This window comes from Pezoporus occidentalis, unplaced genomic scaffold (assembly GCF_034315485.1).
Source record: "Pezoporus occidentalis ecotype Australia unplaced genomic scaffold, CSIRO_AGI_Poc_V1 ctg63, whole genome shotgun sequence".
Classification (NCBI taxonomy): domain Eukaryota; kingdom Metazoa; phylum Chordata; class Aves; order Psittaciformes; family Psittacidae; genus Pezoporus; species Pezoporus occidentalis.
This window is the reverse complement of record NW_026915977.1, coordinates 5,194,422-5,221,724: the sequence shown is the minus strand read 5'-3', so window position 1 is coordinate 5,221,724 and position 27,303 is coordinate 5,194,422. Positions and strand designations below refer to the sequence as shown.

At 40.4% G+C, this 27,303-nt stretch overlaps 1 protein-coding gene across 5 annotated transcripts in view; it reads left to right on the top strand.

The window, feature by feature from the left end:
- HDX (highly divergent homeobox) overlaps positions 1–26,919 on the top strand; it is a 43,008-nt gene extending 16,089 nt beyond the window's left edge. For 3 of the 5 annotated variants that reach the window (XM_062640176.1, XM_062640173.1, XM_062640174.1), the window contains 7 exons: positions 1,814–1,867; positions 10,089–10,235; positions 16,027–16,234; positions 19,517–19,596; positions 22,648–22,731; positions 25,274–25,396; positions 26,276–26,919. In XM_062640176.1, the coding sequence (XP_062496160.1) occupies positions 1,814–1,867; positions 10,089–10,235; positions 16,027–16,234; positions 19,517–19,596; positions 22,648–22,731; positions 25,274–25,396; positions 26,276–26,401 (822 nt within the window). In that variant the 3' untranslated portion in view covers positions 26,402–26,919. Of the gene's footprint in view, positions 1–1,813; positions 1,868–10,088; positions 10,236–16,026; positions 16,235–19,516; positions 19,597–20,203; positions 21,453–22,647; positions 22,732–25,273; positions 25,397–26,275 lie in introns of those variants that run through there. The other 2 variants (XM_062640175.1, XM_062640177.1) reach the window with 2 other exon arrangements.
- The last annotated feature ends 384 nt before the right edge of the window (positions 26,920–27,303 follow it).

Sequence of the window (27,303 nt, the reverse complement as noted above, 5' to 3'; positions counted from 1 at the left end):
AGTGTAACTTAAGACTAAATTTAATTAAGTGATCAATTTTAATGCCTGAGCAGTTTCAGTAAACAAATTGTTCAACCTACTTTTCTGAGTTTGGCTTTAAGCGAGTTGAATTGCAGAGGCTATTCTTGCTGGGCCTCAAGGCTGAATCGTGATTTACTCTTGGTTTCCTTCCCCCAACCCTAAGGGACAAAAATACTGTGGAAGGTATGTGTATTTTCAATTACTTTGTTAACACACACTGAAGCAGACTTACCTCATTTAGCCCTGTCTTTTTCAAGGGAAAAGCCTAAGCCTTATAGCCAGTAGGTCAGAATAGATACGTATATCATACATATATATTTAAGATTCACTTTAAGGATGCTGCTTTATATGAATGAGCTGCAAGTTTGCTTTATTTAAGGAAATGGGAATCCATTTTTCTTTTTTATTTTTAATGTGTCAGAGTGATTTGTTTATATCCCTAGAGGCTTTTGAAGATGGGAAGATGCATGTTGTCTTCAAGTAGTTATACTGAGATAAACTTGGTTGTGTTTGCCATCATACCTCTCAGAACTTGTGTGCATTTGTCTTCCAAGTTAGCTGTTAATGCTCTGGCAGACTGATTGCTTTATTCACATAGGAAAGCATGGTTCTTCCTGTAACCCCACTTCAAATTTCTGGGGAGAAGCCATGTGAGTGATACTGAGGAGGCATTTACAACAGGTTTTGTGGTGTGGAGTGTGGTGCAATACAGAATTGTAATTATATAGAGTTTCTAAAATATATACGTGCAGCTAAGAAATGAATATTTGAGACATAAAAGCTGACGTAGGCTTGCCCTTAGGAGTGGAGGGTGTTCATTTTTAGCCCCCCTCAGCCTGCTTTGTGCTGAAATGACAAATTGTCTGACCTTAGGTAACCTCCAAGTGCTTCCAGCTAAAAGCTTGAAGAATAAAACTATCTTGGGTGCTTGTACACCAGACAGGCTGCATCAGGTATTCTATATTTGGTTATGCTCATTCTGCAAGATTCATTATTAGAAGACTTTGCAAATACAAAAACTATTAACACAGTTTGATACAGTCAGCAAAAGTGCATAGATTCTTATTCCTCACACATATAGTGTGTGTAATGACTTGAGATTCATTAATCTCTCAGGAGCTATATTTAGTCTTTCAAGCATTGCTTGTCTGCAGCAGAACATGAATCTTAAAGAAGCCTAAAATACTCCAGGCTGTTACACATCTCATATGGCCAGGGAAAACAGTCCAAGATCAGACTTAGATAAAGTCTGATCACTGGGAACGATGGAGAAGCAATGGGAATCAAGGGGAATCAAGGCAGCAAACCTTTGCCTTCATACTGCCTTTCTTTCCTTCTCCAACCTGATGTCCCTAGTTTTAATGTCAGTATGCAAATCCTTAACATGTGACATTGAACAGCTCAGCTAGAAACAGGTGCTATTGTCTTTTCTGCATGTTTAACTGTTGTAATTGAAAATTGTGTGTCAGCAGTTCTGTCAGACACTGGCCCTTGTCTGAGTTCAGTCTGCTTAATCTTATGGGGTTTGTGACAGATTCCAAGTGAAAACTTGTGTCCTGAAATACAAGTTTTGAGATAGCAAAAGTACAGAAGTTGCCCTCATGTTCTTTTACCTTCTCTGAAAGAAATTGTTTTGGTTTTAGTGTGACTTTGTTTTGCTTTTAAATCTTAACCTGTCTTACAGGTGTTGTTAACAGAATTGAATGCGCAGTATTGTGAAAGCTGCTCAGTATTAGCTGTCATAGCAAACTAAGCTGCTGGTTTCTGTTCTGTTTCCTCCTTCCCTTTACAGATTTCAGGAAACCTTACTGTGCCTTGGATTACAGGTTGTTCCAGGAAAAGAGCAGTAAGTATATTTCCATTTAAGTATCTAATGCATCAGGTGGCGTGAATTTTGTTTATTAAAATGCATTTTTGAAGCTGACAGTTCTATTTACCTTATGTTCCTTTTGTACTTTGACTGAACAAACATTATCTGCGCACACAGTGTTTCAGTTAAGGCAAGGTTGATATGTATCTTTAAAAATAGGTCAAGGTCATAAGCCTGTGTCCAGTAATGTGATGCCCAGGTGTATGAGTTGTGCTGTTAGCTGAAATACAACACCTGAACTGGTAAGGACTGAGAGTTCAGAGCTCAGAATGCTTTTCTTCTTTTAGATGGAAAGTTAAATGGTTGTTTAATCGAGGCAACTGAATGCTTAACAGAGTAAATCCCTCTTTGGCTACTCTGCACATTCACAGAATTAGTCCCTGCTATCCATAGAACTTTACCAAGTCTAACTTTAACTGCATAGATGTCATTTCACATCAGGCAGAATCAGCTGGGTCAGTGTCCTTAAGTCACAAATGACTCCAAACTGTAACACAAGGTATGAAACAGCTTTTGTCAGGAAAGTAACTCTGTTCTGCATTCCCCCCATCTGTAGCACTGGTGCTAGTATCTAATTGCAACGTAATCCGGGTCAGGCATGTGAGCTGTTAGATTCATATTCTTCTGCTGAGTTTGTCTTTAGTGGGTTGAATGTACTTACTGCGGCAGCAGGAGCATGTGGCTGGGAGCAGTGAAGAGAGCAGGGCACGATGTTTCTCAACAGTGGTTGTTGGGGAATGGTGGTCATAAAATCATGGAATGGTTTGGGTTGGAAGGGACCTTAAAGCTCATCCAGCTCCAACCCCTGCCACAGGCAGGGACACTTTCCACTAGAGCAGGTTGCTGCAAGCCCCTGTGTCCAACCTCGCCTTGAACACTGCCAGGGATGGGGCAGCCACAGCTTCTCTGGGCACCCTGTGCCAGTGCCTCAGCACCCTCACAGGGAAGAGCTTCTGCCTAAGAGCTCATCACAGTCTCCCCTCTGCCAGGTTGAAGCCATTCCCCTTGTCCTGTCCCTCCATTCCTTGTCCCAAGCCCCTCTCCAGCTTTCCTGCAGCCCCTTTAGGCACTGGAGCTCCCCTAAGGTCTCCCCTTCAGGAGCCTTCTCTTCCCCAGGCTGCCCCAGCCCAGCTCTCTCAGCCTGGCTCCAGAGCAGAGCTGCTTCAGCCCTCGCAGCAGCTCCATAGCCTCCTCTGGACTTGCTCCAGCAGCTCCACATCCTGCTTGTGTTGGGTGCCCCAGAGCTAAACACGGTACTCCAAATGGAGTCTCACCGACGTGGAGCAGATGGGGCGGCTTGCCTCCCTTGACCTACTGGTCATGCTGCTTTAGAAATATCATGCTACATGGCTCACACAAGCTGTAGAAGAAATTTCTGCAATAAGCTTAAAACCTTCAAGGCTGTGGAAGTGCCTGTTCATTAGGGGTGGTTATTAGGAATTCCTTTTTCTTTAGACCTTTACTCCCGAGTCTTCCTAATCAATAAAATGCGTACACGCCATTGGTTAATATAGTCCATTTTGACAACATCTGTTTGCGGATTCGTGGATGCGCTTTCTCCAGTTTGAATGCATAATTAGTCTACTCAAGGATACCAGTTTGGGAGTTGGCACTCTAAAACTGCTGTATACACACAGGTGTAAGACAACAAAAAGAGAGAAAGCTCCTACTTCCCTAGGAAACTTCAGTTTCAGATGTGAAATCCTTTTGAAGAAAGTGTGGAGAACAGAAATAGAATGGGTAGAGTTGTAGAACTGCGATTATGGCAATTACTGCCATTCAGACAGTAAAAAGGCCAATCTGTATTTTGTTTAGAATGGAAAAGATCATCTTTTAGATGCTCTGAATTTTTAATGTTTTGCCTTGATGTTTTGTTTTCCTTGCCCTGTCCTTCAACTGCACCAAGAGAGAAATAAAAACTGTGCAGTTCTGCAGAAACTCTTTCTTGCCTGCTCAGCTGTACTGTAAGATGATGTAATCCTGACTGTTAATGAATGTTAGTCTAGAAATACCACCCTCTGTTATTCATGAGAATGTCTTTTGAAATTATGGAGTTCTGTATTCTGTCGTGGAGCATGTGCAATGCACTGGCCTTTATGAATGCATTGATTTTGGTTGTTTTTTACAGGATGGTGGAAGGATAGCAAGGATTAAAAAATAGCAGTGAAGATACTGGTTAAAGATAATTAAAAGGGGGAAAATATCTTCACTTTTGTCCTTGCAGTTAGGTCTTGAGTGTACCAACTGGGCTTAAGTTAGGTCTCTGTTGCCTTAGCAGATGGTTAGTGTTTATGGTAGGTATAACCTGGTATGCTAATGTTTGTCAGATAGGTGTTGACTAGGTAAAATGGCTTACCTAGAGTGCCTGGCTTAGTTATGAAGTTTTATCCTGGGGGGAGAGGAGATAGTTTAGCTTTTCATTTTTTATTTCTAATTAGGATCAGTTCTAGTGGTCTTACTATCAAGTCTGACACACAAAGTCATTAAGATAGTAAATTAAGGGTTTAGGATTATTTCTGCACAATCACCCGTTGGAAGCAGGCATAGGAAATCGGTGAAGAAACTGATAAGGGAAAGGCTTTGTATTTTCCCCCTACTTGAAGCAACACTGCATTGTAGCAATGGGCTTGAGACTTTCTTGAACGTACTGCTGCACTTAGCTGGGACTCCCACTATAGGTAGGTTAGCTGGATCTGCCTCTTCAGCTTGGGGTGTCTGGCCTCTGGTGTTTATTTTGTGGGGAGGGAAATAGCTGAAATGAGTGGAGAGCTCCTGTGCTAAATTCTGTTTTTTTTTTTAATTGCTCTTTCACTACTGCCCATTTGAGTAAAATTCTGGAGATAGCGGCAATAAAGCGTTTCCCTGAGAGTCCTGCTTGTCAGGCACTCTGAATCAGGCAAAGGAGCTGGTCTAACCCCAGGACAGGGCAAGACCTGCCACAGGTGAACGTGTGGAGGAGGCTACATCAGTATAACTGCAAGAGAAAGTACCTTATTGGACTGTGGTCTGAAAGTGTCGTGGAAACTGTAACTGCCACAATAAGCCTACAAAAGGAGAAAATATCTTAGAGTGGCCTTTAAAGTGAGCACCCATAGGGATTAAAGCTACCTAAAGTCAAAGTGCACTTAGTTGTACCTCTTGGTTTAAAACTATACCAACTTGTGAAGTTCTCTTCACCTGTTCACGTTACTCCCCTTTCCTAGAAGGGCAGAGGGAAGAAAACTGTGTTTTAGTCAAACTAGTGAGAGCATGTCTTGAGTAAGATAGTCAGAGTCCTCAGAAAGAGAGACAGGCAAGACAAACTGAAGATCTCCACAGGACTGAATTGTGAACGCTGTTCTTATGCATGCCTTCTGTGTCATTTGGATTAATGGATTTGGTTAATACTTTCCCTCCTTCAGTGAAATATTTCACCACATACCTCAAGGTATTGCATTTTGTTAATGTTCACATTAGATGCTAATAACATGCATAACATCTCATCACCTTCTTGCTGCCAACAGCACCTCTTCACTATTCCCAGTGACAGTCCTTCAATGGATGCAAAGGGTAGGCATGCCTTATTGTTGTTTCAGGTGAAATAGATCTTTTTATTATATCCTGCACCTATTTCCACAAATCACTTAGGCTTATTGGAGCTGTGATCCTGCAGGCTAGAAGTGTGTCAGGTATTGGAAAAGCAGACTTTCTAGTTAAATGCAAGGAAGACATCAGTAGATTAAATAAGAATCATGATAATTATGGTTCAGAATCTCAAGAAGGGTGAGTTGCCAGTTTATGTGGATTGGAGGTTGATTATGGAGTGAGAAGACTGGAGTTTACAGTGTAATTATTTGGCTAGACAGTTCTATTGCAGTGATATCTCCCTGTTTTCCTTTTTTTTTTTGCCTCTTCTTAGCTGTGTTTGGTTTAGAAACATTAACAGAATATATGTAATTTAGGCTGAGTGTTGAAGCAGTTGCAGTTCTTTTCAAGATGTGGTACTGTGAAATATTTATCAGTTCTGCTTCCATCAGAGCAAACTTCAAGCTTCCTCAGCCAGTGGGAAAAGATGCAGAAAGTGTCTCTCTAGAAATCTGTTTGTGCACTAATAGTGCATTTCTATTGAAGCTCTAGTTCTTTTTTATAGCGTGTCTTTTATGAATAATCTGAAGATTGTGTATAGCTTTTGTGCACGTGGCCCGAAACATTTTCAACTCGTGCATGAAAACTGATCTAAAAAAGCAGGCTCTAATAAATGGCAGGATAAGGACACTCCAGTGCAGCACAATTATTCATACCAATTATAGACTCCAGATTTGTACCACAAATATTGCATGCACAGTGGGTATTATAAGGGGCCTGGCAAAATGCCAGGAATGTCTGTAATAAACTGGGTCATCTCTTACAAGAATGTTGCTGTTACACTTGGGAGGTCAGGGGATAAGCAGGGTTTAACCCTCCACTTGGCAGAACTGCTGATTCAATTTGCTCACAAGGATTGCTTTTCATTGTGAGCTGATAGTCTATTTTCCGCGGGAAGAAGCTCCTCTGCCTTTCAGGCTATGGACAACAGAACTGCTAAATGTAAAGAATTCAGCAGTCAACACTGCTGAGGATAAAGACAAGCCTTGAATCAGCAAGCAGGGGATCTGAAGAGAGGAAATGAGAATTGCATTCATAATAGCTGTTATAATAAAGTAAAAATAAGAACTGAATTGCTGGCTTGTCTTCAGCTATTGAAAAATATTGTCCTAAATATGAAGCTTCTCAATATTATCTTCTGATAGGTTTTTTCCTGTGCTAACTGATGCATAACCATGACTGTTACGACATTTATAGGACTGCTTTTTTTCACTCTTGTTTGTTCAGTTCCTCTCATGATACTAAGCATGAGAATGGCATCAATTAAATTGATGGAAGTGTAATTATCTATCCAATGTAGAAATCCCACCCTTTATTTTCTCACAAAAGTAATTGACTTTTATAAAAGCATTATGTAATTTTTGATCAGCTTATAATGCAGGACTCAAACTTAGGTGTAATTTTTGTCAAGGGGATGGAAGGTTGGTTGTGATTTCCCTAAGAAAATCATGTAAAGGTATATGGCACAGTAAGTTACACAGAGGTAAGTTACACAAAGTCTGGATCTAAATTTTGGACCAGCTGAAGTGTTATTTACATCCAGTGAGCATAAGGGTTAAGACTGATCCCATTATATTGGTGCAGCAAGTGAGCAGAGTAAACCAACCATCCTCCTGTGTGCCCTCTGAGGTACCATAAAGCAGCTCACACTGACTGTACGAGCAGGCAAACATACAGCTCCTGTGTTTCACTTTTGATATGCAGTGACCTGCTTCCCTTTCAGCAACTTTTGTGAATTGGAGCCCTTAAATGTCAAGATCTTTCTTTTGAGGCACTGGTAAAATCTCATGTCCAGAACCCGGCAGATTCTGTCTTCCAAAGACCAACCAGCTGTGTTAGAGCTGCCAAAATATCCCTTGCTGAAGACAGTGCTTTCAGCTTCTCAGAGGCTCAGTTCCTACCTGCTTGGCTATATTCAGTAGTGTGATCTTGGTGGGGAAAAAAAAGGCAAAGGTGAGATACAGACTCCAAAGTAGAAAAATTGAAGTGGGATTGAGGAGTGCTAACTGGAGAACACGCAGAGTTTATTAGGGTGAGTTGGGCCAAGCATCTTGACCATTCTTCTCTCCTCAACCCTGAGGGAAACCTAACTTTTTGTATCACCTGCTATTTACATGCACTTGTTTTTCCCCTCAGTTCTGTTCCTGCTTTCTGGACTCTTCCATGTGGTCTGTGTGTTATAGGATTGTTGTTTCTTTTGTATGAGTTGACTGAAAAGGCTTGTTCTCCATTTCCTTCTCTGACCTGCAGTCAGTATCAGTATGATTCATGTGCTGCTGCATGAGCTTGTCAGGAACAGGTGAAAGGATAAAGCGCAGCAGTAACTACAGCAGCAACAACAAAAAAAACAACCCAAAATACATATGTCATCAGAAACCTGCAAAATATTTTTGGCAAGGAGGTAAAACAAAAACTTTGAGTTTTGTTTTCTTTCCACATTAAATGGCTGCAAAAGACTTCATTGGGAATGTAGCAACAGGATAGTTCCTGTAACTTTAAAACACTAAAACATTTACTTTGATCTAAACTATTGAGACTGACTGTACAACCCAAGTTTTGTAGCAAAATTACATAGCACTTGTGAAAAGCATTGAATAGTGATTTATCTAATAAGATTTGTATTAAAATATTTGTAGTAGATCATCAGAATTAACATCCATTCTCCTAAAATGGAAAAGATGTGACACTGCTTTTTTAAGTAACATTTTTGAACACCAGGTAGTTTTGCTAGACACTGCTTCCTCCACTTAAAGTGCTTGTATTTAGAAGTAAATGAGCAGCCTCTGTGCCCTTCCTGCAGTACCATCCCTTTGGTAACTGACTACAGTCAGCAGTTGTATGTCTTTTGTCTAACAGGGATGGTTTTGCAGGTCACAAATACAAAGCTTTTCTGTTAGTGAGTGCTCTTGCTCTGTATTCTTTCAGTCGAAGCAGCATTTTTGTAGATAACTGGAAAGTCACGCAGCAGGCAGAAATCTGTACTTACCCCAGCATCAGCTGTACTTTCTTGGGTTTTGTTCTAATTTGCCCATTACAAACAAGGTGAGACACAACTACACTAACTGGGGTTGCGCCCTTTTATCTGCAGTAATACCACAGAGATTCCTTTTTGCTTCTTTCATTTCACTCCTCTGTTGGGGAGGGGAATTTCTCTGGCATGTCCCAGGAGGTTCCTTTAAGGCATGCCCATTAAATACAAAGGAATTTCCTATTTTATTTTCCTGATAAGTGGAGATCACAGTAAGCTGAGGGAGCGGTGGGTTGCTGCAGCAGTGTTGTCAGTGGGAGCTCTACAGAACTGACAGCAAATATTACTCATTTATGTTTAGAAAATGCTCAGTATACTTCAGAAGATGAAGTTGCCCTGAGTGTTCAGGAAAGCAGGGCAGGCCAGAGTGATTGTTTCTCCCTGTAGTTTGAGTGTTGCTATCACATTCCTTTTGTCTTCCCTGTTCTTAGCACTTGGCTTCTGCTCCCTGATGGGGAGAGCTCTCCCTGTCACTTTCAGAAGTTACAATCTGTTTTGCCAGCACCTATAAAAAGAGATCTTGCTGCAGCAGTTGAGGAGATAACTATGCTTTTGTTCTTTGAAAATGGCTTGTAGGTAGGAGGAGCTCAGGTCAGGCATGCAGGGAAAACCAGCATCTGCTAAGGCTGACTGGGCATCAGGGATTCAGCTTTGCTCACCAGTGCACTTGAGGTGCACTTCGCTGCTCTAACTCGAGCAGCCTTGAAATGTGCCAACTAGATTCCTTACAAAGTTCAGCTGTTGGAGTAATGACACGTTTGGCACATGTGGGTACAACTCACTAGTGCAGACTTCATTGCATTTATGTACTCACAATAGCAGGAGAGATGACAAACATAGGTTGGTGTAAAGAAACTAGATTTTAGTTAAAAGTGAGCTAAAGCTTTTGATAAAGCTTGTAAGTTCTACTGGTACATACTGTCCGTGGAGTCAGGGAGTGGTGAGGTATTAGGATTTGTTTTCCAGTATTACTCCTTCCATCAGTAATCCACTATCACAGTTTTGATCAATAGACATGAAGAGTCGGGGATCTCGCAAATAAACAGTGAAACCAATTTAAACTCTGAAGCTTACCAAATAAACATTAAAGTATTCCCTTTAGGATCTGGGAATCTTGAATTATGCATGTACTGTAGTTTGCAGTAAGATAAAAGAACTTGAGGTGGGGGAGGGTGAGAAACTTGAAAAGCCTTAAGGAATAATTTGCATAAATCGGGTGGAGAGAGTAAACAGCACAAGGGGAGAAAAGTTATTTTCAGGAAGACCTTATAGAATGAGATAAAACGAATTTAAAAGAATCAGGTGGAGTTGAAACAAAGCTGAAGTGCTTTAAACTTGCATTAGCACCACCACTGCCTTTAAAGCAAATCCCAGGGAACTCTGTACCGCCCTGGATAAAACTCCCAAATCCTTAAGGGAGGGTTAAAAGAGGAAAAAAGCCATGGAGGCAGTGGAGCACGTGTCTTACTGCATGCAGGACCTCTGGAAGTTAAGTGAAGAGCATGAGCAGATTTTAATCTAACAGTATTTTCTTCTATCTTACAGTTACAGGACCGCACACAATTTAGTGACCGAGACTTAGCTACCCTAAAGAAATACTGGGACAATGGCATGACCAGCCTGGGCTCAGTCTGCAGAGAGAAAATTGAAGCTGTGGCCGCAGAATTAAATGTTGACTGTGAAATAGTGCGGGTAAGAAATGCAGAGTCTTCCCTTATCCTTCCAGAAGCAAAAATAGGACAGATGAAAGCCTTTAAAAATTTCATGAGGAAGCTTGAAATAGATTTCACGTATTACATAATGTATGACCATGTTGGGAAGTGCTCTCTTGCTCTTTCTGCAGTCTATATATAGAAGAAAGCCCTCAGGTAAGAGTCCTATTGATCAGCAGCAGAAGTAGCACTACAAGCTTTTGGCATTCTCTTCAGACTTGAGTAAGATTTTAAGTAAAAGTGTTACACTTTTTAGGGATAGCCTAGAAGACTAAAAGGTGCCATTTATATTGTTAAGATACAAAAAAAAAGCCTTTCTAAAGACAGAGGGAAAAATATTTGTCATTAATACTTATAGGGGGAAAATCATAGTAAATATGTGAAAGAAAATGCTCAAAAATAGGTAAAAATATTTTAGAAGACTGCCTTGATGCCAGGTTGATGTGATAGAGAGCAAAGGGTGCTGCCAGGAATTCTGGGTCACTTCAGTTTGATAGTCTGTAAAGGTATTGTTGAGGAAGCTTTAGAAAGTACAGGCTAAGTGTAGGTAACCTGATTCCTGAGAACCACTCCACATCATCTCTTCCAGAGGTTGGGAAGTTTGGTACAGCATCGGTTGTTGCCACTGTAATGCCACTCACCAGACATGCATCTGTGTGCAACTCATTTGCTCAGAGTGTTTCCATTCGTCAGAAAACAGTCAGACTCTCTTTGCAGTCAGTACAAAACCACGATTAGAGTCAGTCTTTCCCTCCTAACAGGCATGACAGTTGTGACTGTCCTTTGAGTCTTCATCCTCTTTTGCCACCCTTCCTAGAATTCTGACATTGCTACAGACATGGAACCAGGAGCCCTTATTTGAAACTCTGCTTTTGTGGAGATCTGTCTTAGCGTTGATATATCAAAGTGGTACCAAAGCTGCTTTCAGTACTGAACACTAACCTGGTTATTTGCTTGCTTGTTTTCCTGAGCACATGTGAGCTATAAAAAGTTAAATGGTACTTTTGGAGGCTGGAAAGAATTACTCTTTTCTCTGTAGAGAACAAAGCTGCTTCATATTTTCCAGGCTTTTCAGTTTACTTTCTGAAAGGTGAAGCTGTTTCCACTGACAGCATCTCAAAACGGACTCCTGGATAAGAAATACCTTATTTGCAGAACAGTAAGACTGGTACCCATGTTTCACCTCCCTTACTTTGTTCCCTTAATAACATCCTTATTGGCACACACAGGATGACACTACAAAGTTCTCTGCACACTTTTCAATGCATCTGCTTGAAATGCTTTTGTCTTCAGGTCAGAGGCTCTCATCGACTCCTTAAGACTTTCTGGCTTAAAACTGTATTAGAACACACACGAATGAACAAAAAGATTTCTTCATAGTAACTGGTGGTGGTACTAGTATCTATCCTGCCTCTGGCTCCTCTATATGGCAGACTTGAGAATTGTAGCAAGAATCAGGTGGAGGTTGCATCATGCTGCACTAACTTTTTTGTTTGTGAGGGCTGAATTAATGCTATAGGACATGTGTGATCCTCAGTGCTTCCTCTTGACCTTTCTCTAAGGCACATTGTGCACATTCCCAGGTGTAGGACAGGTATTTTCATCATATGCTCTAGAGGATCTGCCCTAATTTTGTTTCGATATCTGTGTAGGCACATTGTATTATTCCTCTCTCCTTAACCTGCCAACCTGCATTGTCTTCAGTAGGAAACACTGATGCCTGGAGGTTAGGGTGCAGCACAGTCCTTTTTTAACTAAGGAGTCCGGGCACAGCAGTGTGTGAGTTCTAAGTCGTGAGTGAATCACGGCATCTCTACCCTATGACATGCTCAGCCAAGAAGAGTTGGACTGAGGGATGCTTCTGGAAGAAGCTCTCTATTTTCAGTACTTGTACTTTGTTGCCTTTGTATTTCACTGTACCTTGAATTCTAGGGAGTGTGCAACTAGCAACTGTTTCTCCTTTTCTGGTATAAAACCAATAAATGTGGCATATGTAAAGCAGTGTGAAGTACCTATATAAAACAAATTTAATATATATAATAAATAATGTGTACAACAAAATCTATAATATATAAATAACATAATCTTATATAAATAGATTTATATCACTTGTTTTCATTCAGTTATATACATGTCCCCATTTGTCCCTTTTAACATTTTTTAGAATGAAAATTCATGATTTTTCCAGGTAACTCTTACCATTCCAGAGGTGCAAATGATGATCCTTATGACCCATACTGGTTTGAAAGATCTCCAGTACAAAAAAGTATTTAATCTGTTTTCCAGTACAAGGAAAGATAATGTTTGCCACTATGTATAGTAGCACTGGATTTGATCTTTCAAGGTTCAACAGGGCATTTTATTCTATAGGTTTTATACTTCTAGTAGGAGAATGAACTTTCAGAATGTCTACTGGTTATACAAATGTCTTTCATATGTTCCCAAGACACCAAAGGAGGGACATAAAAAGTTATGTCATATTTAATTACATGAACTCTGGCCAATAGCTTATAAAACTTGATGTATTTCTTTTGGTTATGTTATAATTACTGCTGATTACATTTGTTTGGGTTGTGCTCTCTTTTGCTTTTTTTTTTGTAGCTACTCATTTTTGTTTATATTTTTCTTGACTAATTTTATTCATTCATACCAAAATAGCATCTGAAAGCAGAATAGCCTTCTTGGCAGCAAGACATTAGATATTTGAGAAGGAGAGATGACAGCTATCAAACTCCTCAGAAATATATAGAACATCAAGCTTTCATACATAAGAGGTCAAAAGCTATGCCTAAGCGCCCACCACAGGCTAAAGACACCTCCTCTTCACCAGCTGCTCATCAGATAAAAGCTGATTATGGAAGGTAGTGCTTCAGTCAGAGTTTAGCAGCAAAAGCAAGTAGTTTCAGCAGGAAAGCTGCTCATTCTTCACGGTTGCCTAATGGCTCTTCCTGTTGGGGCTCTAGGCCTAGTCTGGATCCACCTTATGTTGAGAGAGACATTGGAAGAACAGCTCAGAATCTTCCATCTTTATTTTTTCAGTTAAGTGGAATTTATGAAGGTTCCAACCTAGTATCTTTCTAGCACATTGACACCCTAACCTCAATATCTGGAGAGCTGTAATCATGCCTTTGAAGTGGCTCCCTGCCAGTCCACTCTACTTATGAGCTGCCTGGGGGCAGCCGTATGCTGGCTTCTTCTGCTGGACTCCAGCCTTTCTTCCTGCACTCTTGCTGGTCATCTGTTCAGTCGGAGCTGCAGAAGTTGCTGCTGATTTCATTGCTGGCTACTCTAAGTAGGCTTAATGAGTCTGATCACATGTAATTTACAGATGATGTGTGACCTTTTTAAGGAGGTAGTATTTTAGGGGTATAGTTAGAATTATTAAGCTGGTTTCCTACATAGAAATACTAGGCTGCTTTTACACTCATCATTGTACTGCTCCACAGTATTCACTGTTAAATGCAGCATACAGCATATGGAACCTTACTGCTTTTCTTTCCCATTTTAATTTGAGATACTATAAAAATGTTTGTCTTCTATGACATATTCAGTATGTTGAATGAGAGTTCTTCTGCTTTGAAAGGTATGCATCAAGCCAAGATCTGCCTTTCCCAAGTGCCTCAATTTTTTGCTGAATCTTTTAGTAAAAAAGAAGCAGATTCACTTTTAAGCTTTACAGTTGTTTGCACTATTTATTATCTCATTATTATTCTCAGAATCAGAAGATCATGAGGGAATTTAAAGAATGGCAACGCACATAGGCGTGGAAGGGGCCACTTGTGTGTGGGTTTTAATTCTTTTTTTCCCCAAACTGCATAGAATGTGCAAAAATATCCAGGTAGCTCTCTGTGTTCCTCTTTTGCATTCTTCAAAGAGGAAAATTAGGAACCTGGGAAAGCCAGGATCACCCAACAAAAATGATTTGTCAGAAATAGTGTTACACATGCCATATTTTACCTAGTGAGAGAGATTCAGCTTAAAAAGAACAGTTTTATTTTCCAGGCTGGCACAGCATGAAACTGTCTTTAGTATTTGGTATTTTTTAATTTTTCTGTTTGATAATCAAGATATTATAAGCAAAAAGGATTTTACTAAACTTTTTTATGGTGTGTATCAGAACTCTAGTTAAAGAAAGTGTGATGGGGAAGAGGAGCAATGCAGGTATTCCTGAAATAAGGCCAGAGTAATGTTTAGTGTATCTTTAAAGGAAAAAAAAACCCTATACTATTTTAATGTGTTTGGTAAACTCTGTTGGAACATAGAGTTTATGGAAAGGATGTGCACTTTGCCATGCCCTGATTGTATGTTTTCAAAACCAGGAACTGTCCATGCTCTCTAGAGGTACATTTGATCTTCAACAATACAGGAATTCCAGCACTAAGCATGATTCAGAACCTAGGAACAACTATGCTGTGGTTGTCCATCGTGCATCTATCATCATCACAGTAATCAGACACACTCTGTGTGGTGACAGCTGACATGGCCAAACTCCACCGTTCTGCATGCCAGTCCAGTGCTTGAACAGGTCCTGGAGCGATCAGGATGGTCCCACTAGTGCCATCAGCACTGTTCTTGCAGTTTAGATGATGTAGACGGGGGAGGAAAGCCAGGTCAGGATGACTGGAATTTAGTAGCTTTCAAATAATTGATTCCTGGCTTTGGGAGGGATTTTTGGATGTGACTTGGAACAAAGTACCTAGGGTGCACGTGCTGTTAAGCAGAATTGAAATTAGATGAGAAGTCAAAAGCCTGAGTAATGCAAGGGAAGGGAAGGGGTTAGGAGGTGACGAGTTGCAGACAGTTTTTGCTACATCATGTGAAACTCAAAAATTATTAAAGACTCTACTTTAGACTTGCCTTTATCAGGGAAGTCACATTAACAGTTAAACAGATCCACGTGGAGAATTTTGAACGTGACTTTTGGTTTGATGTTTTGTTTTTTGTTTCAGTTTTTCTTTTTTTTTGAAACTCAGTTTTACTTAAAGCCTCCAAACCCATCCCATCATGAATGAGTTTCCAGGTTCCTTGGTCCTGGACCCGTTTCATCTCTCACTACTATTTATAAGTATGCTTTTAGATACCTTACTGCAAGCAGTGTTTCTTAAAGACTTGTTTTACAGCCAAAGAGGATTGAAGAACAATATTGCTGTGAACTTAATTCTGCTAAGTTACGTTCTGTCAGCAAAGTGGAGTGATGTAGAGCTATCACCTTGGATGATTTCTTCTGTGCTGTAGGAAATCTAGAATGGGTGGACCGTTTGGGTGATTGGATGCTTTGGTCCCCTTACGGAAGCTGCAGAGTGAGAGAACCTTAGGTTAAAATTATTCAGTAATTTAGGTGGGGAGAATCCTTACAGGGTCACTAATGCTACTCTATTTAGAGCAGGATTGACATCAGAGTTCAGTCAGCAGTTCAGTTCTCAGCAGTAAAATGTTAAGTACCTCCAAGGCTGGAGGTGCCAGGATTGCTATGGACGAACTATTCGAATGTCTCACTGTAAAGCCTTATGTTTTATTTTTCCTTAATTCCAGTCAGAGCTTCCCTTGCTGTGTTGTTTCTTTTCCTTTTGCTGTGCACCTCCCCTTCTCCCTTGTATTGGAGGTCTGAACCTGGACACAGTATTCCATGAGGGTCAGATACAGGCAAACAGTCACCTCCCTTGAATTGCTGGCTACAGTTTTGTAGTTTAGATGTGCTGATGTCACTTGGATATGGGCCTGTTGTTTTTGTTATAGTTTCTGATATCATTCATGTTTATTTCTCTTACAAGACTTGGATTGGGAATCGAAGACGGAAATATCGTTTAATGGGGATTGAGGTCCCACCCCCTAGAGGAGGTCCTGCTGATTTCTCTGATCAGTCTGAATTTGTTTCTAAATCAGCACTTAATCCAGGAGAGGAAACTGCTACTGAAGTGGGGGATGATAATGATAGGAATGATGAAGTATCAATCTGCTTATCTGAAGGAAGCTCACAAGGTATTTGAAAATGCAGTTACTACTGTGCATATATTTTTAATGTTGTGCAGTGTGCATGCTGTGGATTCTATGTTGTACACATTCAAAAACGTCTTGAGTGTCTAACAGTCACAAGTTACCTGCCTTGGCTATACTGAAGGTACTGTTTGGTCTCTTTACCTCTATGTGAATTCTGTTGGGTTTGCTATCACAAAGCTTGCAGAAACCTTTTATAAGACCTCTGTTTCTGCCAAATTCATGTGAAGTTAAATGGCAAGTTCACAATTTGCTGCTACAGCTGAAAGATGGACAGAGAGTGTAAATGTACGCAATTCACTTTCCTAGGAAGCCAGGTTTTAAAACATGCTCTTTGGTAGTGGGCCGGTTCTACACAGCCAGCTTGACCGTGCATTCCTGTGAGCCTGAATTGCACCAGCCATTCTCATCCAAACAAGCACTAATGCCTGCAAACCTGCTTGCTTTGGGCTGACCAGAGCTATGTACTTAGTTTTCCTGATATTAAACTCGGCACTGATGAGAGGCATTCAGAAGATACATGAGCTCAGAGCTGCTCTTGAACTAAAAGCTTCACTGTATGTCAGAGCAGAGCAGAACTGACACCATTAAGCTGTCTGCCTGCATGTATGGTCTCTGCCAAGCAAATACAAACCAGCAGAAAAGATCAAAGTCAGTAGCAGGGGACTGCTCAGAAAGCCTTAGAACTGCACGTACGGGGGCTCTCTGTGTTCTCAGTAAATTGCATGATCTTGAGTGATAAGTGTCTCGAACTTAATTCCCTTTTACTCCACCTCCCAGAACCACATGACCACATTAAATGGATCTCTCCCTTTCCCTTTTGTACATGAGCTCTCTGGGCCTCCTAGGGTAGATGAGCTCCCGCTCAGCACATGCACTAGCTTCACAAGCTCAACTAATTGCTCCCAGTGCTTCTGATTAGAAGAGATCAATAAAGCCTTTGCTCTCTAAACTAAAAGAAGGTCTGATCTAGTGCATGCTATTGCAGCTTAATATGCCAGACTTAATCTTGTCACTTTGTCAGAGCAATTTAAAGGAAAGAACTAGAAAAATATAAGAACTGCTGGGAATGAATTTGTGATAGCTTTTGTCATAGTCTGCTCTAAAGAGAATAAGATGATTAAGAAATGGGTCAAGTGATTGAAAGCCAAGTGAGATGCAGAATCTGAGTCCTTGAGTTGCCTGAGGTGTGGAAGGAACTGATTTAGTCAGATCTACTTGAAAGAAAATGGTGACAGGGGAAGAGTCTGTATTCTCTGTAGTTTAACTTGAGGAATAACACCCCATTTATCAAACAAGGCTTTCATAAAACAAGGTAAGGCTGTGAGTAGATTATTAGAGCCAGAGCTTAAGGAAGTACAAGGAAACCACAGGATTTACACAGTATCCAGGAATCCCACTTTCATTCCTTTATTCTACCACCAAAACTATTTCTGTTCATTTCTCCAAAGGTATAGGTTTCACTGCTGCAGCTCAGCTTATTTTGAACTTTCTGGAAAATAGTTCTACCAGGAATCGTGTACTGTTCAGTCACAGATCTGTGATTGTGTTCATGGTTGAGAGCTGTAACTTTTGGTCCCAGTTTACTAAAGAAAAAGAAAAACAAAACTACAACAAAAAACCCCACTCTCAAAGACAAGAAAAAGGTATTTTTAGTCATGTAATTAGAGTGAAAGTGTTGCTGGCGCTTGCTTTTAAAATGTAGTGTGTAAATATAAAAACAAGAAGCAGTAATCTGATGCAGAATGCAGCATTGAAGTTCTCATAATGCCTTCCTTTTTTAATGTGTGTTAATTGAGTCCATACTTTGTGTAAATGAACATGGCTCTGTGGAAGCCGTTACAGCTGTGCCAGTTTATATTAGCTGAGGATGAATATTTAAAGAGTTGAAAGTGCTGTAGGGAGTCACTTCATTCAACTGTTGGGTCCAAGTGGTGGCTGTCAGGGTTACTGAGTGCCTGGTGCTTTAGAATGTGTCAGAGACCCTGAGGGGCACCTTCAGTGACCTTCACTCTTCCGAGTGGGATGATAGTATTCTATATTGCTCCGTGCCTACAGCTCTCCCATTTGGACCCATTTGCTTTTGCTGCTAGCAGAAATCTTCCTCTGAAATTGTGACCAGTGACAGATTAAATTTATTTGCAACAACTTCAGATGAGATTTGCTCAGGTTTGAGATATTTAACGGGCAGAAAACTTCTTTAAAACAAGTAACTGTCTGTGTTAATGGTCTGGCCTAAATACTCTCCTGCCTTTGCAAGTGTTGGTAATCTCCAGATAAATCCTGTTACCCCTGTGTTTGTGTAGAAGTGATACACCCCTGCATCATAATCTGCCCTCTTTCAGTAACCCATCTGAACACTTGCTGCCCCTTCACTCACCATGCCTCTTTTCCTCTCTAGATGTGATAGCTGGACTGTTTGACCCTTCTTGTGCAAGATCTGCCCTTTGTAGAACTGTCTAACTTTACTAGCACTTGGAATGAGTTTATTTCCAATTAATAGCCTTACTATTAATGACATAATTTAAGATTTTATCACAGCTGTCTTACCTCTGTGTTTTATTTCCTGATTTGCTGTTTTATCACCCATTTTCTTCTTAACATAATGTGGAGAATTAAAGGAAATCTGAGAAACATAATCATAGGGATGAATAGGCTGTGAATCTTTGTTCACTTTGGCCGTAGTTAGGGCTAATAGAATCATCTAGTCCTTGTGGCTGAAATCTAACGGTAAGATTTGCTCTGTTTTCAGGTGTGTTCTTTGCTTATACAGAAGATAGCAGAGTAGGTTCACCAGGAATAAGTATTTGCCATATAAGAATCAAATAATCTTTGATCAGTTTTTGGTTCTAGACTAGTAAGTGTCTGCAAGGAGGAGATGGGATTCTGTTGTGTATCCTATAATTCCAGGGCATGTAGGACTTTTTGTATAGTAATTAAGGAAAAAAAATTCTGTGCACCTCTGATGTGGAACTCTTCATCACTTCAATTTTCCAACCTGAATCTAAAAATAGGAAAGATTTTGATGCATTGCAAGAGAGTAACTTACAGTTTTCCTGTTGCTTCAGGTAACAATTGGCCTTACGTTGCCCTGAAATACTTGTGATATTTTGTCTTGTCTAATAAGACATACAGTATTTTTTTATGGATAGATGCTTCTGTATCTAATGTGACAGAGGTGACATTTATTTGGTGGTAAATTATTGAAGGAACAAATTATTGTTCCTTCAGCATGAAATCTGAAAAAAACCTAATTTGTTTCTGCAGAAGAGACAAATGAAGCTCTTCAGAATGAAGAAATCGGTCACAAAGATGATGACCAGAATCCCGTATCTACTGATAATGTGGTATGTACACCTTTCCTTTTCCACTTATGTGACCTCCTTAATTGCCAACGTTGAGGTTGTTGTCCAACACTAGTGTTTTTTCACTAGGTGAAAGCTTCAGTTCAGTGTACTAAGAGTCGTCCTAACTGGTAGAGCACTAAAAGAAACTGTACTAAAGGTACTAAAACACTGAGCTGTGCATGTACAGTATAAATGGAATTGCATGGCTTTCTCTGTATTATAACAACCTGGTGTTCTTTTTCTGGAATGCAAAGCACAATGCTTGGTTAGTGCTTCTTAAATCCCCAGAGCAGTAAAACAGTAAGAATAAAATCCCCAGAGTAATAATGGACAATGGTGGTTGGTAGGGTTAAGAAAGTCGGATACCACTAGCGCTTCTCTCCATAGCTAACCTCGAATACATGAGATCAGACTGGGGTGGGTATGTACTCTTCATTCCCATGCCCTTCACAAGGCATTATTTAGATGTTTCTTGTTTTCTCACTTGCATTCACACTGAGTTACACACAGTTGTTCTTGCCGTTTTTTAATTGACTGCAGTGAGACAAGGAAGGAAAGACAGAGGGAGGAGTCATGGCAAATAATGCAATATATCCCCTTTGTTTAGCCTGCCTTCTCTCAAATTAGAAGAAAGGAGAGGAGGAAGAGGAGAGAAGACCCTGAGTGGTAGGGTAATTTTTATCTTAAAAGTTATCTGCAGAATGAACAGGTGATGGTTCCAGTTCCCAGTTGCACTCTTCTTGCAGTCAGAGGTTAGAAGATGGTAGCTCAGAACATGACAAGAAAGTTTGTGTTACATTAATCACACACACCTGAAATGGGAAAGCGAGCAGGAGATTCCCTTCCCTCTGTATATAGGGAAGGGAGAGAAAATTTCCTCTCTTTTGTTAATATGTGATCATCTTTTGTGTAAACTGAAATGCTATGGCTGTATTTTCTGTGGTTACCTGAATAGAAACAGCTGCCTTTTTCCTTTCTGTTTACCTTAATGGCCTGCTGTGACCTTAGATATAATCACTCTTGAGTTTCAGTCTGATGCATTCACCATGGATATGCAGAATGTAAAGTGACAAAGTATAAGGTTTGCAAAGATGATGTCCAAGAGACTGAGCTCGCCAGTTTCCTGAACTCCAGCATTTTATCATTGGAAATGCATGGGGGAAATAGGGGAAGCTTTTTCATACTCTGTTCTGAAAACACTCTAACAAATTTTTTTCAATCTCTGCAGCTAAAATTGGACTAACATACATTGGACTTGCATGAGAGAGACAGTTTTCTTATTTGAAATTCTAATCTGTTCTTTCCCCTACTATCTTACAATGTATAATTATAAGTAAGATCGTGTGAATGTTTGGCATTTATTTAGACACTCTTTCCTCAAGCTGAGCCTGAAAACAAAAATATTTGAGTCACAGTGTTACTCAGGGTATGATATAGCAGCAGATCTTTGTGACATTAAGCCTTTGAAATGTTATCGCTTCAGCTGGGTTGTCAGACACTGAAGCACACAAAATGTGGTTTACCCTCCCTGTCTTCAACACAAGCTTGAAAGCTTAGTGGGTACTACTAGTGAGAGAATGCTAACCTTTCTTGGAGGGTTCTCCTTGGTGATTAAAGTTCTGATGCCTGGTCTGCAGGCTGACAAAACGCACACACAGGCTGCAGGGAAGAAACCTCCTCTAAAATAACACCTCAAGAACTAACCACTGAAGTGTGATGTGTCAGTGTGGACCCTTACCTACATTGTCTTGTGTACTAAAAACACAGTAAAATTGCTTTGACTTATTATATGAAGTCTCATAAATAGTTACAACAGCCAGAACGATGAAAAATGGTTAAAAAAACCCAAACCTTTCTTAGACTACTACTGCTTCCCTCTCCAAAACATGGAGAATTTTTTTGGGGTGCAGTGGGGCTATTTTGGGATACAGGGTGTATTTTGGGGCTCAATGGGGCGATTTTGCACTCCTGACCCCCCCCCTTTTGCCACCCCCCAGGCTTCCCCATGTGGCTCTGGGGGGGTTCCCCTGTCCTGGGGTGTCTCCACTGCCCCCCCCCATGGCGGCAGCCTCTCCTGGCAGCGTCATCATCTTGGTTATAGGTTATAGTTCCATCCAGGCAGTCATCCTTCTGAGTTCTGTTGAAAAGTGCCATTCTTACCACTCTGTAATTCAAATTCATTCTCTGTGTTTGAGACCTAGCCTAGATATGAATAAAAATCTCATTGATGCACTGAAAATGTGCACATTTTGTTTTTTCTCCTATTGACATAACCTTTTAACATCATTTTCTTACATAAGGACGTTTTCTGTTGGGACAGAACATGCGAGTGGTAAACAATGTAAAAGTAAATGAAGTATGACTGGAATGTATTTCTAAGTTCTAAACAGCATTAAGCATTAAGCTTGGCCTTTAACATTATACTTCAGGTATCTTTAGAAGCCCAGTATAAAAACCTCCCAAGAATTTTTGTGAGTTAAGTGAAAATGTCCGTGTGTATGCATTTGGAGCTGTCCTTTGTATCAAAACCCTCTACTGTTCAGGGCATTTGACTTGCACTGTGGCCAAAGAAGGCCAAAGGAGACCTTTGTTTTTCAGGCAAGAAGTAGGTCAGTTAGGGCTTGCCTGTCACTTGCCATAATGTCTGTTTTGCTCCAGAGGAATAAACTTCCATAACCTCCTTTGCCTTGCAGGAGGTCTTCAACAAAAGGCTTACAGAATAAAATGCAGGCTTGTGCAGGCTGTAATGAGATATTATATGCAACTTAATGCCAAAAGCATGGTGACATACAGCTCCTCCTTTGCAAACAGCCAGAGTCACCAGGGCAGCCACTCTGACTACCAGCAGTTTCAGTTTGGGTTCTCCCTGGATCTTGTGGCTGAGGTGCATGATTGCCATCTAATGGGGGCTGCACAATTCAGAGTTTCTCAGGTGCAGACAAAAGGTGCTGTTACCTTCATCCTTTCATGCTGTTTGTGATACAGGTTGCTGTTTGTTTGTCTGATCTCTGCATTTGAATATTTGGAATGAGCCCTTTACTTCTCTTTCAGAAAATAGAAATTATAGACGATGAAGAAAGTGATATGATAAGTAATTCTGAAGTGGATCAAATGAGTTCTCTTTTGGATTACAAGGTGAGTAATTGGCTGTATAATATTAAGCAGGATAGTCCACAGAAAGTTCTAGATGGCTGTATCTGTAAGGAATTTGGGAAAGGCATGTGGGAGCCTGCAGCTCCTCTGCTTTTATCATGGCGCTGCACATATTACATCTCCTCATCCCATTTACGGACAGATTACCCATATTTCAACCCAGAGGGAGGCAGGAAAAATGAGATGTCTGCAGAGCAGTTACATCAGTTCCTCTGTAGCCAGCTGCAGCTCCCACCACATGTCCCAAGTGAAGTACTTCATTTAGCCTCTAAACCAAAACTTTTCTTTTTGTGCAAGGATTGTTCCTTGGAGTGCTGTGGCACGCTTCTACATGCAGCGTGATACTGTCAGCTCCAGAAAGGGACATAACAGCTGGAATCCTCTAATGAAATGGGGGGATCTAAGCAGAAGTCATTCTCACAGTGCAGTGCAGAACATGTCTGAACGCAGGAGTTGTGGGAAGGAGGAAAAGCAGTTGGATACCTGGCAAGCTGCTGTCATCTGCCAAATGGGAAAAGTTATGCATGCGTTCCTGCTATCCTAAGAGTTACTGCGGTGGTCTGTGTTGTGTATTGGTGGTGGTTTTACTGATGTAGCTGGCTTTTTAACCTCAAAACCAGGCATGTTCTACTAGTGATAATCAATTCCAAAGTAATAAATAGATCATCTTTTCAGAACAAAAGTCCTCCTTCAAACAGTGTTTTCCTGGTAAGGGCAGTGGGGAATGAATATGGAGAGGGAATGACCTTTTCTTAATGTCACCTGTCACCACTGTGAAAGGCTCGTTGTGACAGTATGCCCTACAGAACCTTGTTTGTCGGTTTGTTGTTTGACATTAGTGATTGGTCTTTGTGCCTGTGTTTTCTGTGTAAATCTGAATCCCTTCTTTGGCTGGGCAAAATCCATTGCTAAATAGGCAGCTCGGAAGTTTCCATCAGAAAGAAATGCATTCAGCTGATTTTCTTCTGAAAGCCTCATAATTGCAGCCTCATTAGAGCCATTATAACCTGAAACAGTATGGTGAGCAGTGTGTTGACTGAAGAAATGTGACTTTTCTGGGGCAAAAACCTCACAAAATAACAGCTCTTTTTAAAGGCTTGTAACAAACCTTGCAGTTCATCACACGGTCTCACCTTTTCATATCAACTAAAGTTGGATTACAGCCAACCTATCAAATGTAAGCATGAGTAACAGAGCATAGTTCTGTGTTTAAGAAAAGAAATACTATTTTTTCATTAAAACAGAATGTCAGCTTACAAGTCCACTATTGAAATTTGCTTTTATAATTATTTGCTGCCACCAAACCCAACCCTATTGTATGCAAACATGCCAAGCTAATTAATCATATGGTTGTATAAGCAAGGGTGGGTTCTTTCTTGCCTCTCATACCCCTGAGTAAATGTGACACTTCACACAATCTAATGGAGGATGCACATTTGGTGCTACTAATCAGAAACCTTTTGCAGAGATGCACAATGACTTTGATCTTGACAAGTGAACTGTTTATTCAGGTTATGTGATCTTTGCAAAGGTAAATAACCAGAGGGAATTAATTTTAGCTCTGCACTGATCAACAGATGTGGTGTTTTGGTCTTGCATAGCAATCAGTTGGCAGGTTTGAAGGAGAAGAGGTATTTGGAATTAAGTATTTATCAAATCTGAGGTTTTAATTCATTTTGTTATTTTTACATTAAGGCATTTGCAAGTAGAGTAACACACATTTATGCAAAGGTTGGAAAAATGCCTTTTTAGCCACAGCATGCACATTACTGCTAATTCTCAATTCCACAAATAAGTTCCTATTTATTATTATTGTTATAATTATATGTTAATGTTATATGTTACAATAACATAATAATAATATATGTTATATTATTATTATACTGAAAGATCTTGGGGAGGTTGGTGAGCTGATACATGTCAAACTCAGCTGCACCAGAGGATGCTGTATTTTAAGTTGTGGTAGCTTTGAGGAATGTTTAGGTTTGTTTCTGTGGTCTTTGTGCCAAGCCTTCTGCTGTGAAAATGGCATTTATTTGCTGTGTCTTCTCGCAGTCACCCTGCCCTTTCAAGATCACTTCTAGGAAGAGACCCGGACTTTGTTTTTCCATTTTAAAATGGAATTGGAGGTCATCCTTATGAAATAAAAAGCAGTGCTGCTTTAACAGCTTCATGTCAAACTTTGGCCCAAGTCATTAATGCTTTAATGATAATTCTGAAGTGCTTTGTCCGCGTGTAACACAGCTGACTGTCACATCTCTTGGGGAGGATGAGGAGAGATGAAATGGCATATGCATTTGCAGGCTTAGAGAGACACTGCTGGTCCTCATCAGAACATGGATTATTCTGTATTTCTGTACCTATAGAAGTTTTGGCTGTAATTAACATTGATTTGGGCAGGAATCATAATAAACACAACTTTACTCATTTTCACCAAAACCCGTTCAGTGTTAACGCAAGTTTAGGTGTCACTACAAAGATGCAGTCCATTACTTCCAGAACTTGATGTCATTGTCCCCCACAGAATGAAGAAGTCAGATTCATTGAGAATCAGTTGGAGAATCACAAACAGAAGTATTTTGAACTACAGACGTTTACTCGGAGTTTGATACTTGCTATTAAATCAGATGATAAAGAACAGCAGCAGGTAAGGCTTGAAGTAGGTTTTACTACTGGAAGGTGTTTGTCATTTTGTGTTCTGTCGCTCCTTTAGTTTTATTCTGTAGTGCCCAGAGGCTCAAATTCTGATGAGGGCAGCGTTGTGCTGAACATCCTGTAGACAAAAGCTGAACTTTAAAACAAAAGAAGGATCTTGCAATCTACGCAAGCAATGACCTAGACAAGGACGTGTGACTTTTACAAAGGGACAGACAGTGAACCAGTGTACACTGAGGGACTGGGATTTGTCTGTTGTGAGAGCTGAGATGTGAGATTTAGGGAAAAGAGCCAGGCTTCTTTGCTTGCACTGCACCACGTCTAATACACAGCACTTCCAGTGGTTGGTTGGATCATGTCTTGTATGGGTAACATTCTGGGCTTTATTTAGGAAGAGACTTTGGTGCTTTCATTTTTTTCCTTTGCCTTTAAGATACATCATCTTGGACAATGTTTTTCCCTGATAGGACAAGGGGTAACGGGTTAAAACTTAAACAGGGGAAGTTTAGATTGGATATAAGGAGGAAATTCTTTACTGTGAGGGTGGTGAGGCACTGGAATGGGTTGCCGAGGGAGGTTGTGAATGCTCCATCCCTGGCAGTGTTCAAGGCCAGGTTGGATGAGGCCTTGGGTGAGATGGTTTAGTGTGAGGTGTCCCTGCCCATGGCAGGGGGGTTGCAACTGGATGATCTTAAAAGTTCTTTCCATCCCTAACTGTTCTGTGATTCTAATACTGACCTCTTGTTTTAGCCATCCAATACCAATGCTGACTGAAAAGCTCAACAAAGTTTTCTCACTGTATATTCAGACATTTGAATGCTGACACAAAACCTCTACCTAATACTGTATTGCAATATGTTTTTACGTCCAGGCACTGCTCTCAGACTTACCTCCTGAATTAGAAGAAATGGATTTCAATCACACGTCCCCAGAGCCTGATGATACCTCATTCAGCTTGTCGTCTTTGTCGGAGAAAAATGCCTCAGACAGTTTGTGATTTATGTTGGTTTTTAACTGACAAAAAGGAAACCCCACGGAACGTGCAGGTTTCAAGAGAACAGCATTTTGCTATCCAGTGTTCTTCAGTCCAAAAAAGAGAGCCCGAGGTGAAGTAGACTTTCCTGAAGGATGACTGTAGTACATCATGGCTACAGTTTGCACTGTCAAGAGATTTTGAATGTTGGTTTTGGTAAATGGAAACTGTGTGAGGAAAGGTTTCACTTCTAGCAGTTTGGCCTTGATTAGGGTAACTTCTCACTTTCCAGAATAACTCTTGCTCTGTAGCAAAGTCTTTTTGAGCAGGGGTCCGAGAGTGGAAAACACCTGTCCTGTGGTACAGACAGCTAATTCTTTCAGAGTTGCTTGCTCACCAGGCCTGTTCATTGGTTTTTTTCCCCATTTTTACTCAGGTAGGTGGACTAAAAATTGGGGATCCAAGTAGAATAGTGGGCTTTTTATGACTTGTGCTTTGAACCCTTTTGAAAATCTGGAATTAAACTGAAGTGGTTTTCATTATGTGAATTCAGATTGTTGAACTTCCCATTTTCTGACCAAAATAGGTGAAAAAAACTTGGAAAGGCTAACTGAAAAATCTGAATTATTGTCAATAAATTATTAATGAAGCAGTCATAAGTGTTGCAACAAATTAGATGGGTAAGGGAAACCTGATAGCTGCAGAATGCAACTTTCTTATCCTCTCACAGTAGCAACGGGATTAGATGTTTACACTACAGTTTAGGGTTTTATGACTGTAGTTACAGGTTTTGTTTGTCGAAGTCTGAATGTTAAAGTTCTGTTCATTATTTTAAGTATTGTTTATATATTTTTCCCCAAACTTTGATCCATTTTATCAAGGCACTGTCATAAATCCACAGCTGGGATTGCATCCTGAAGAGTATT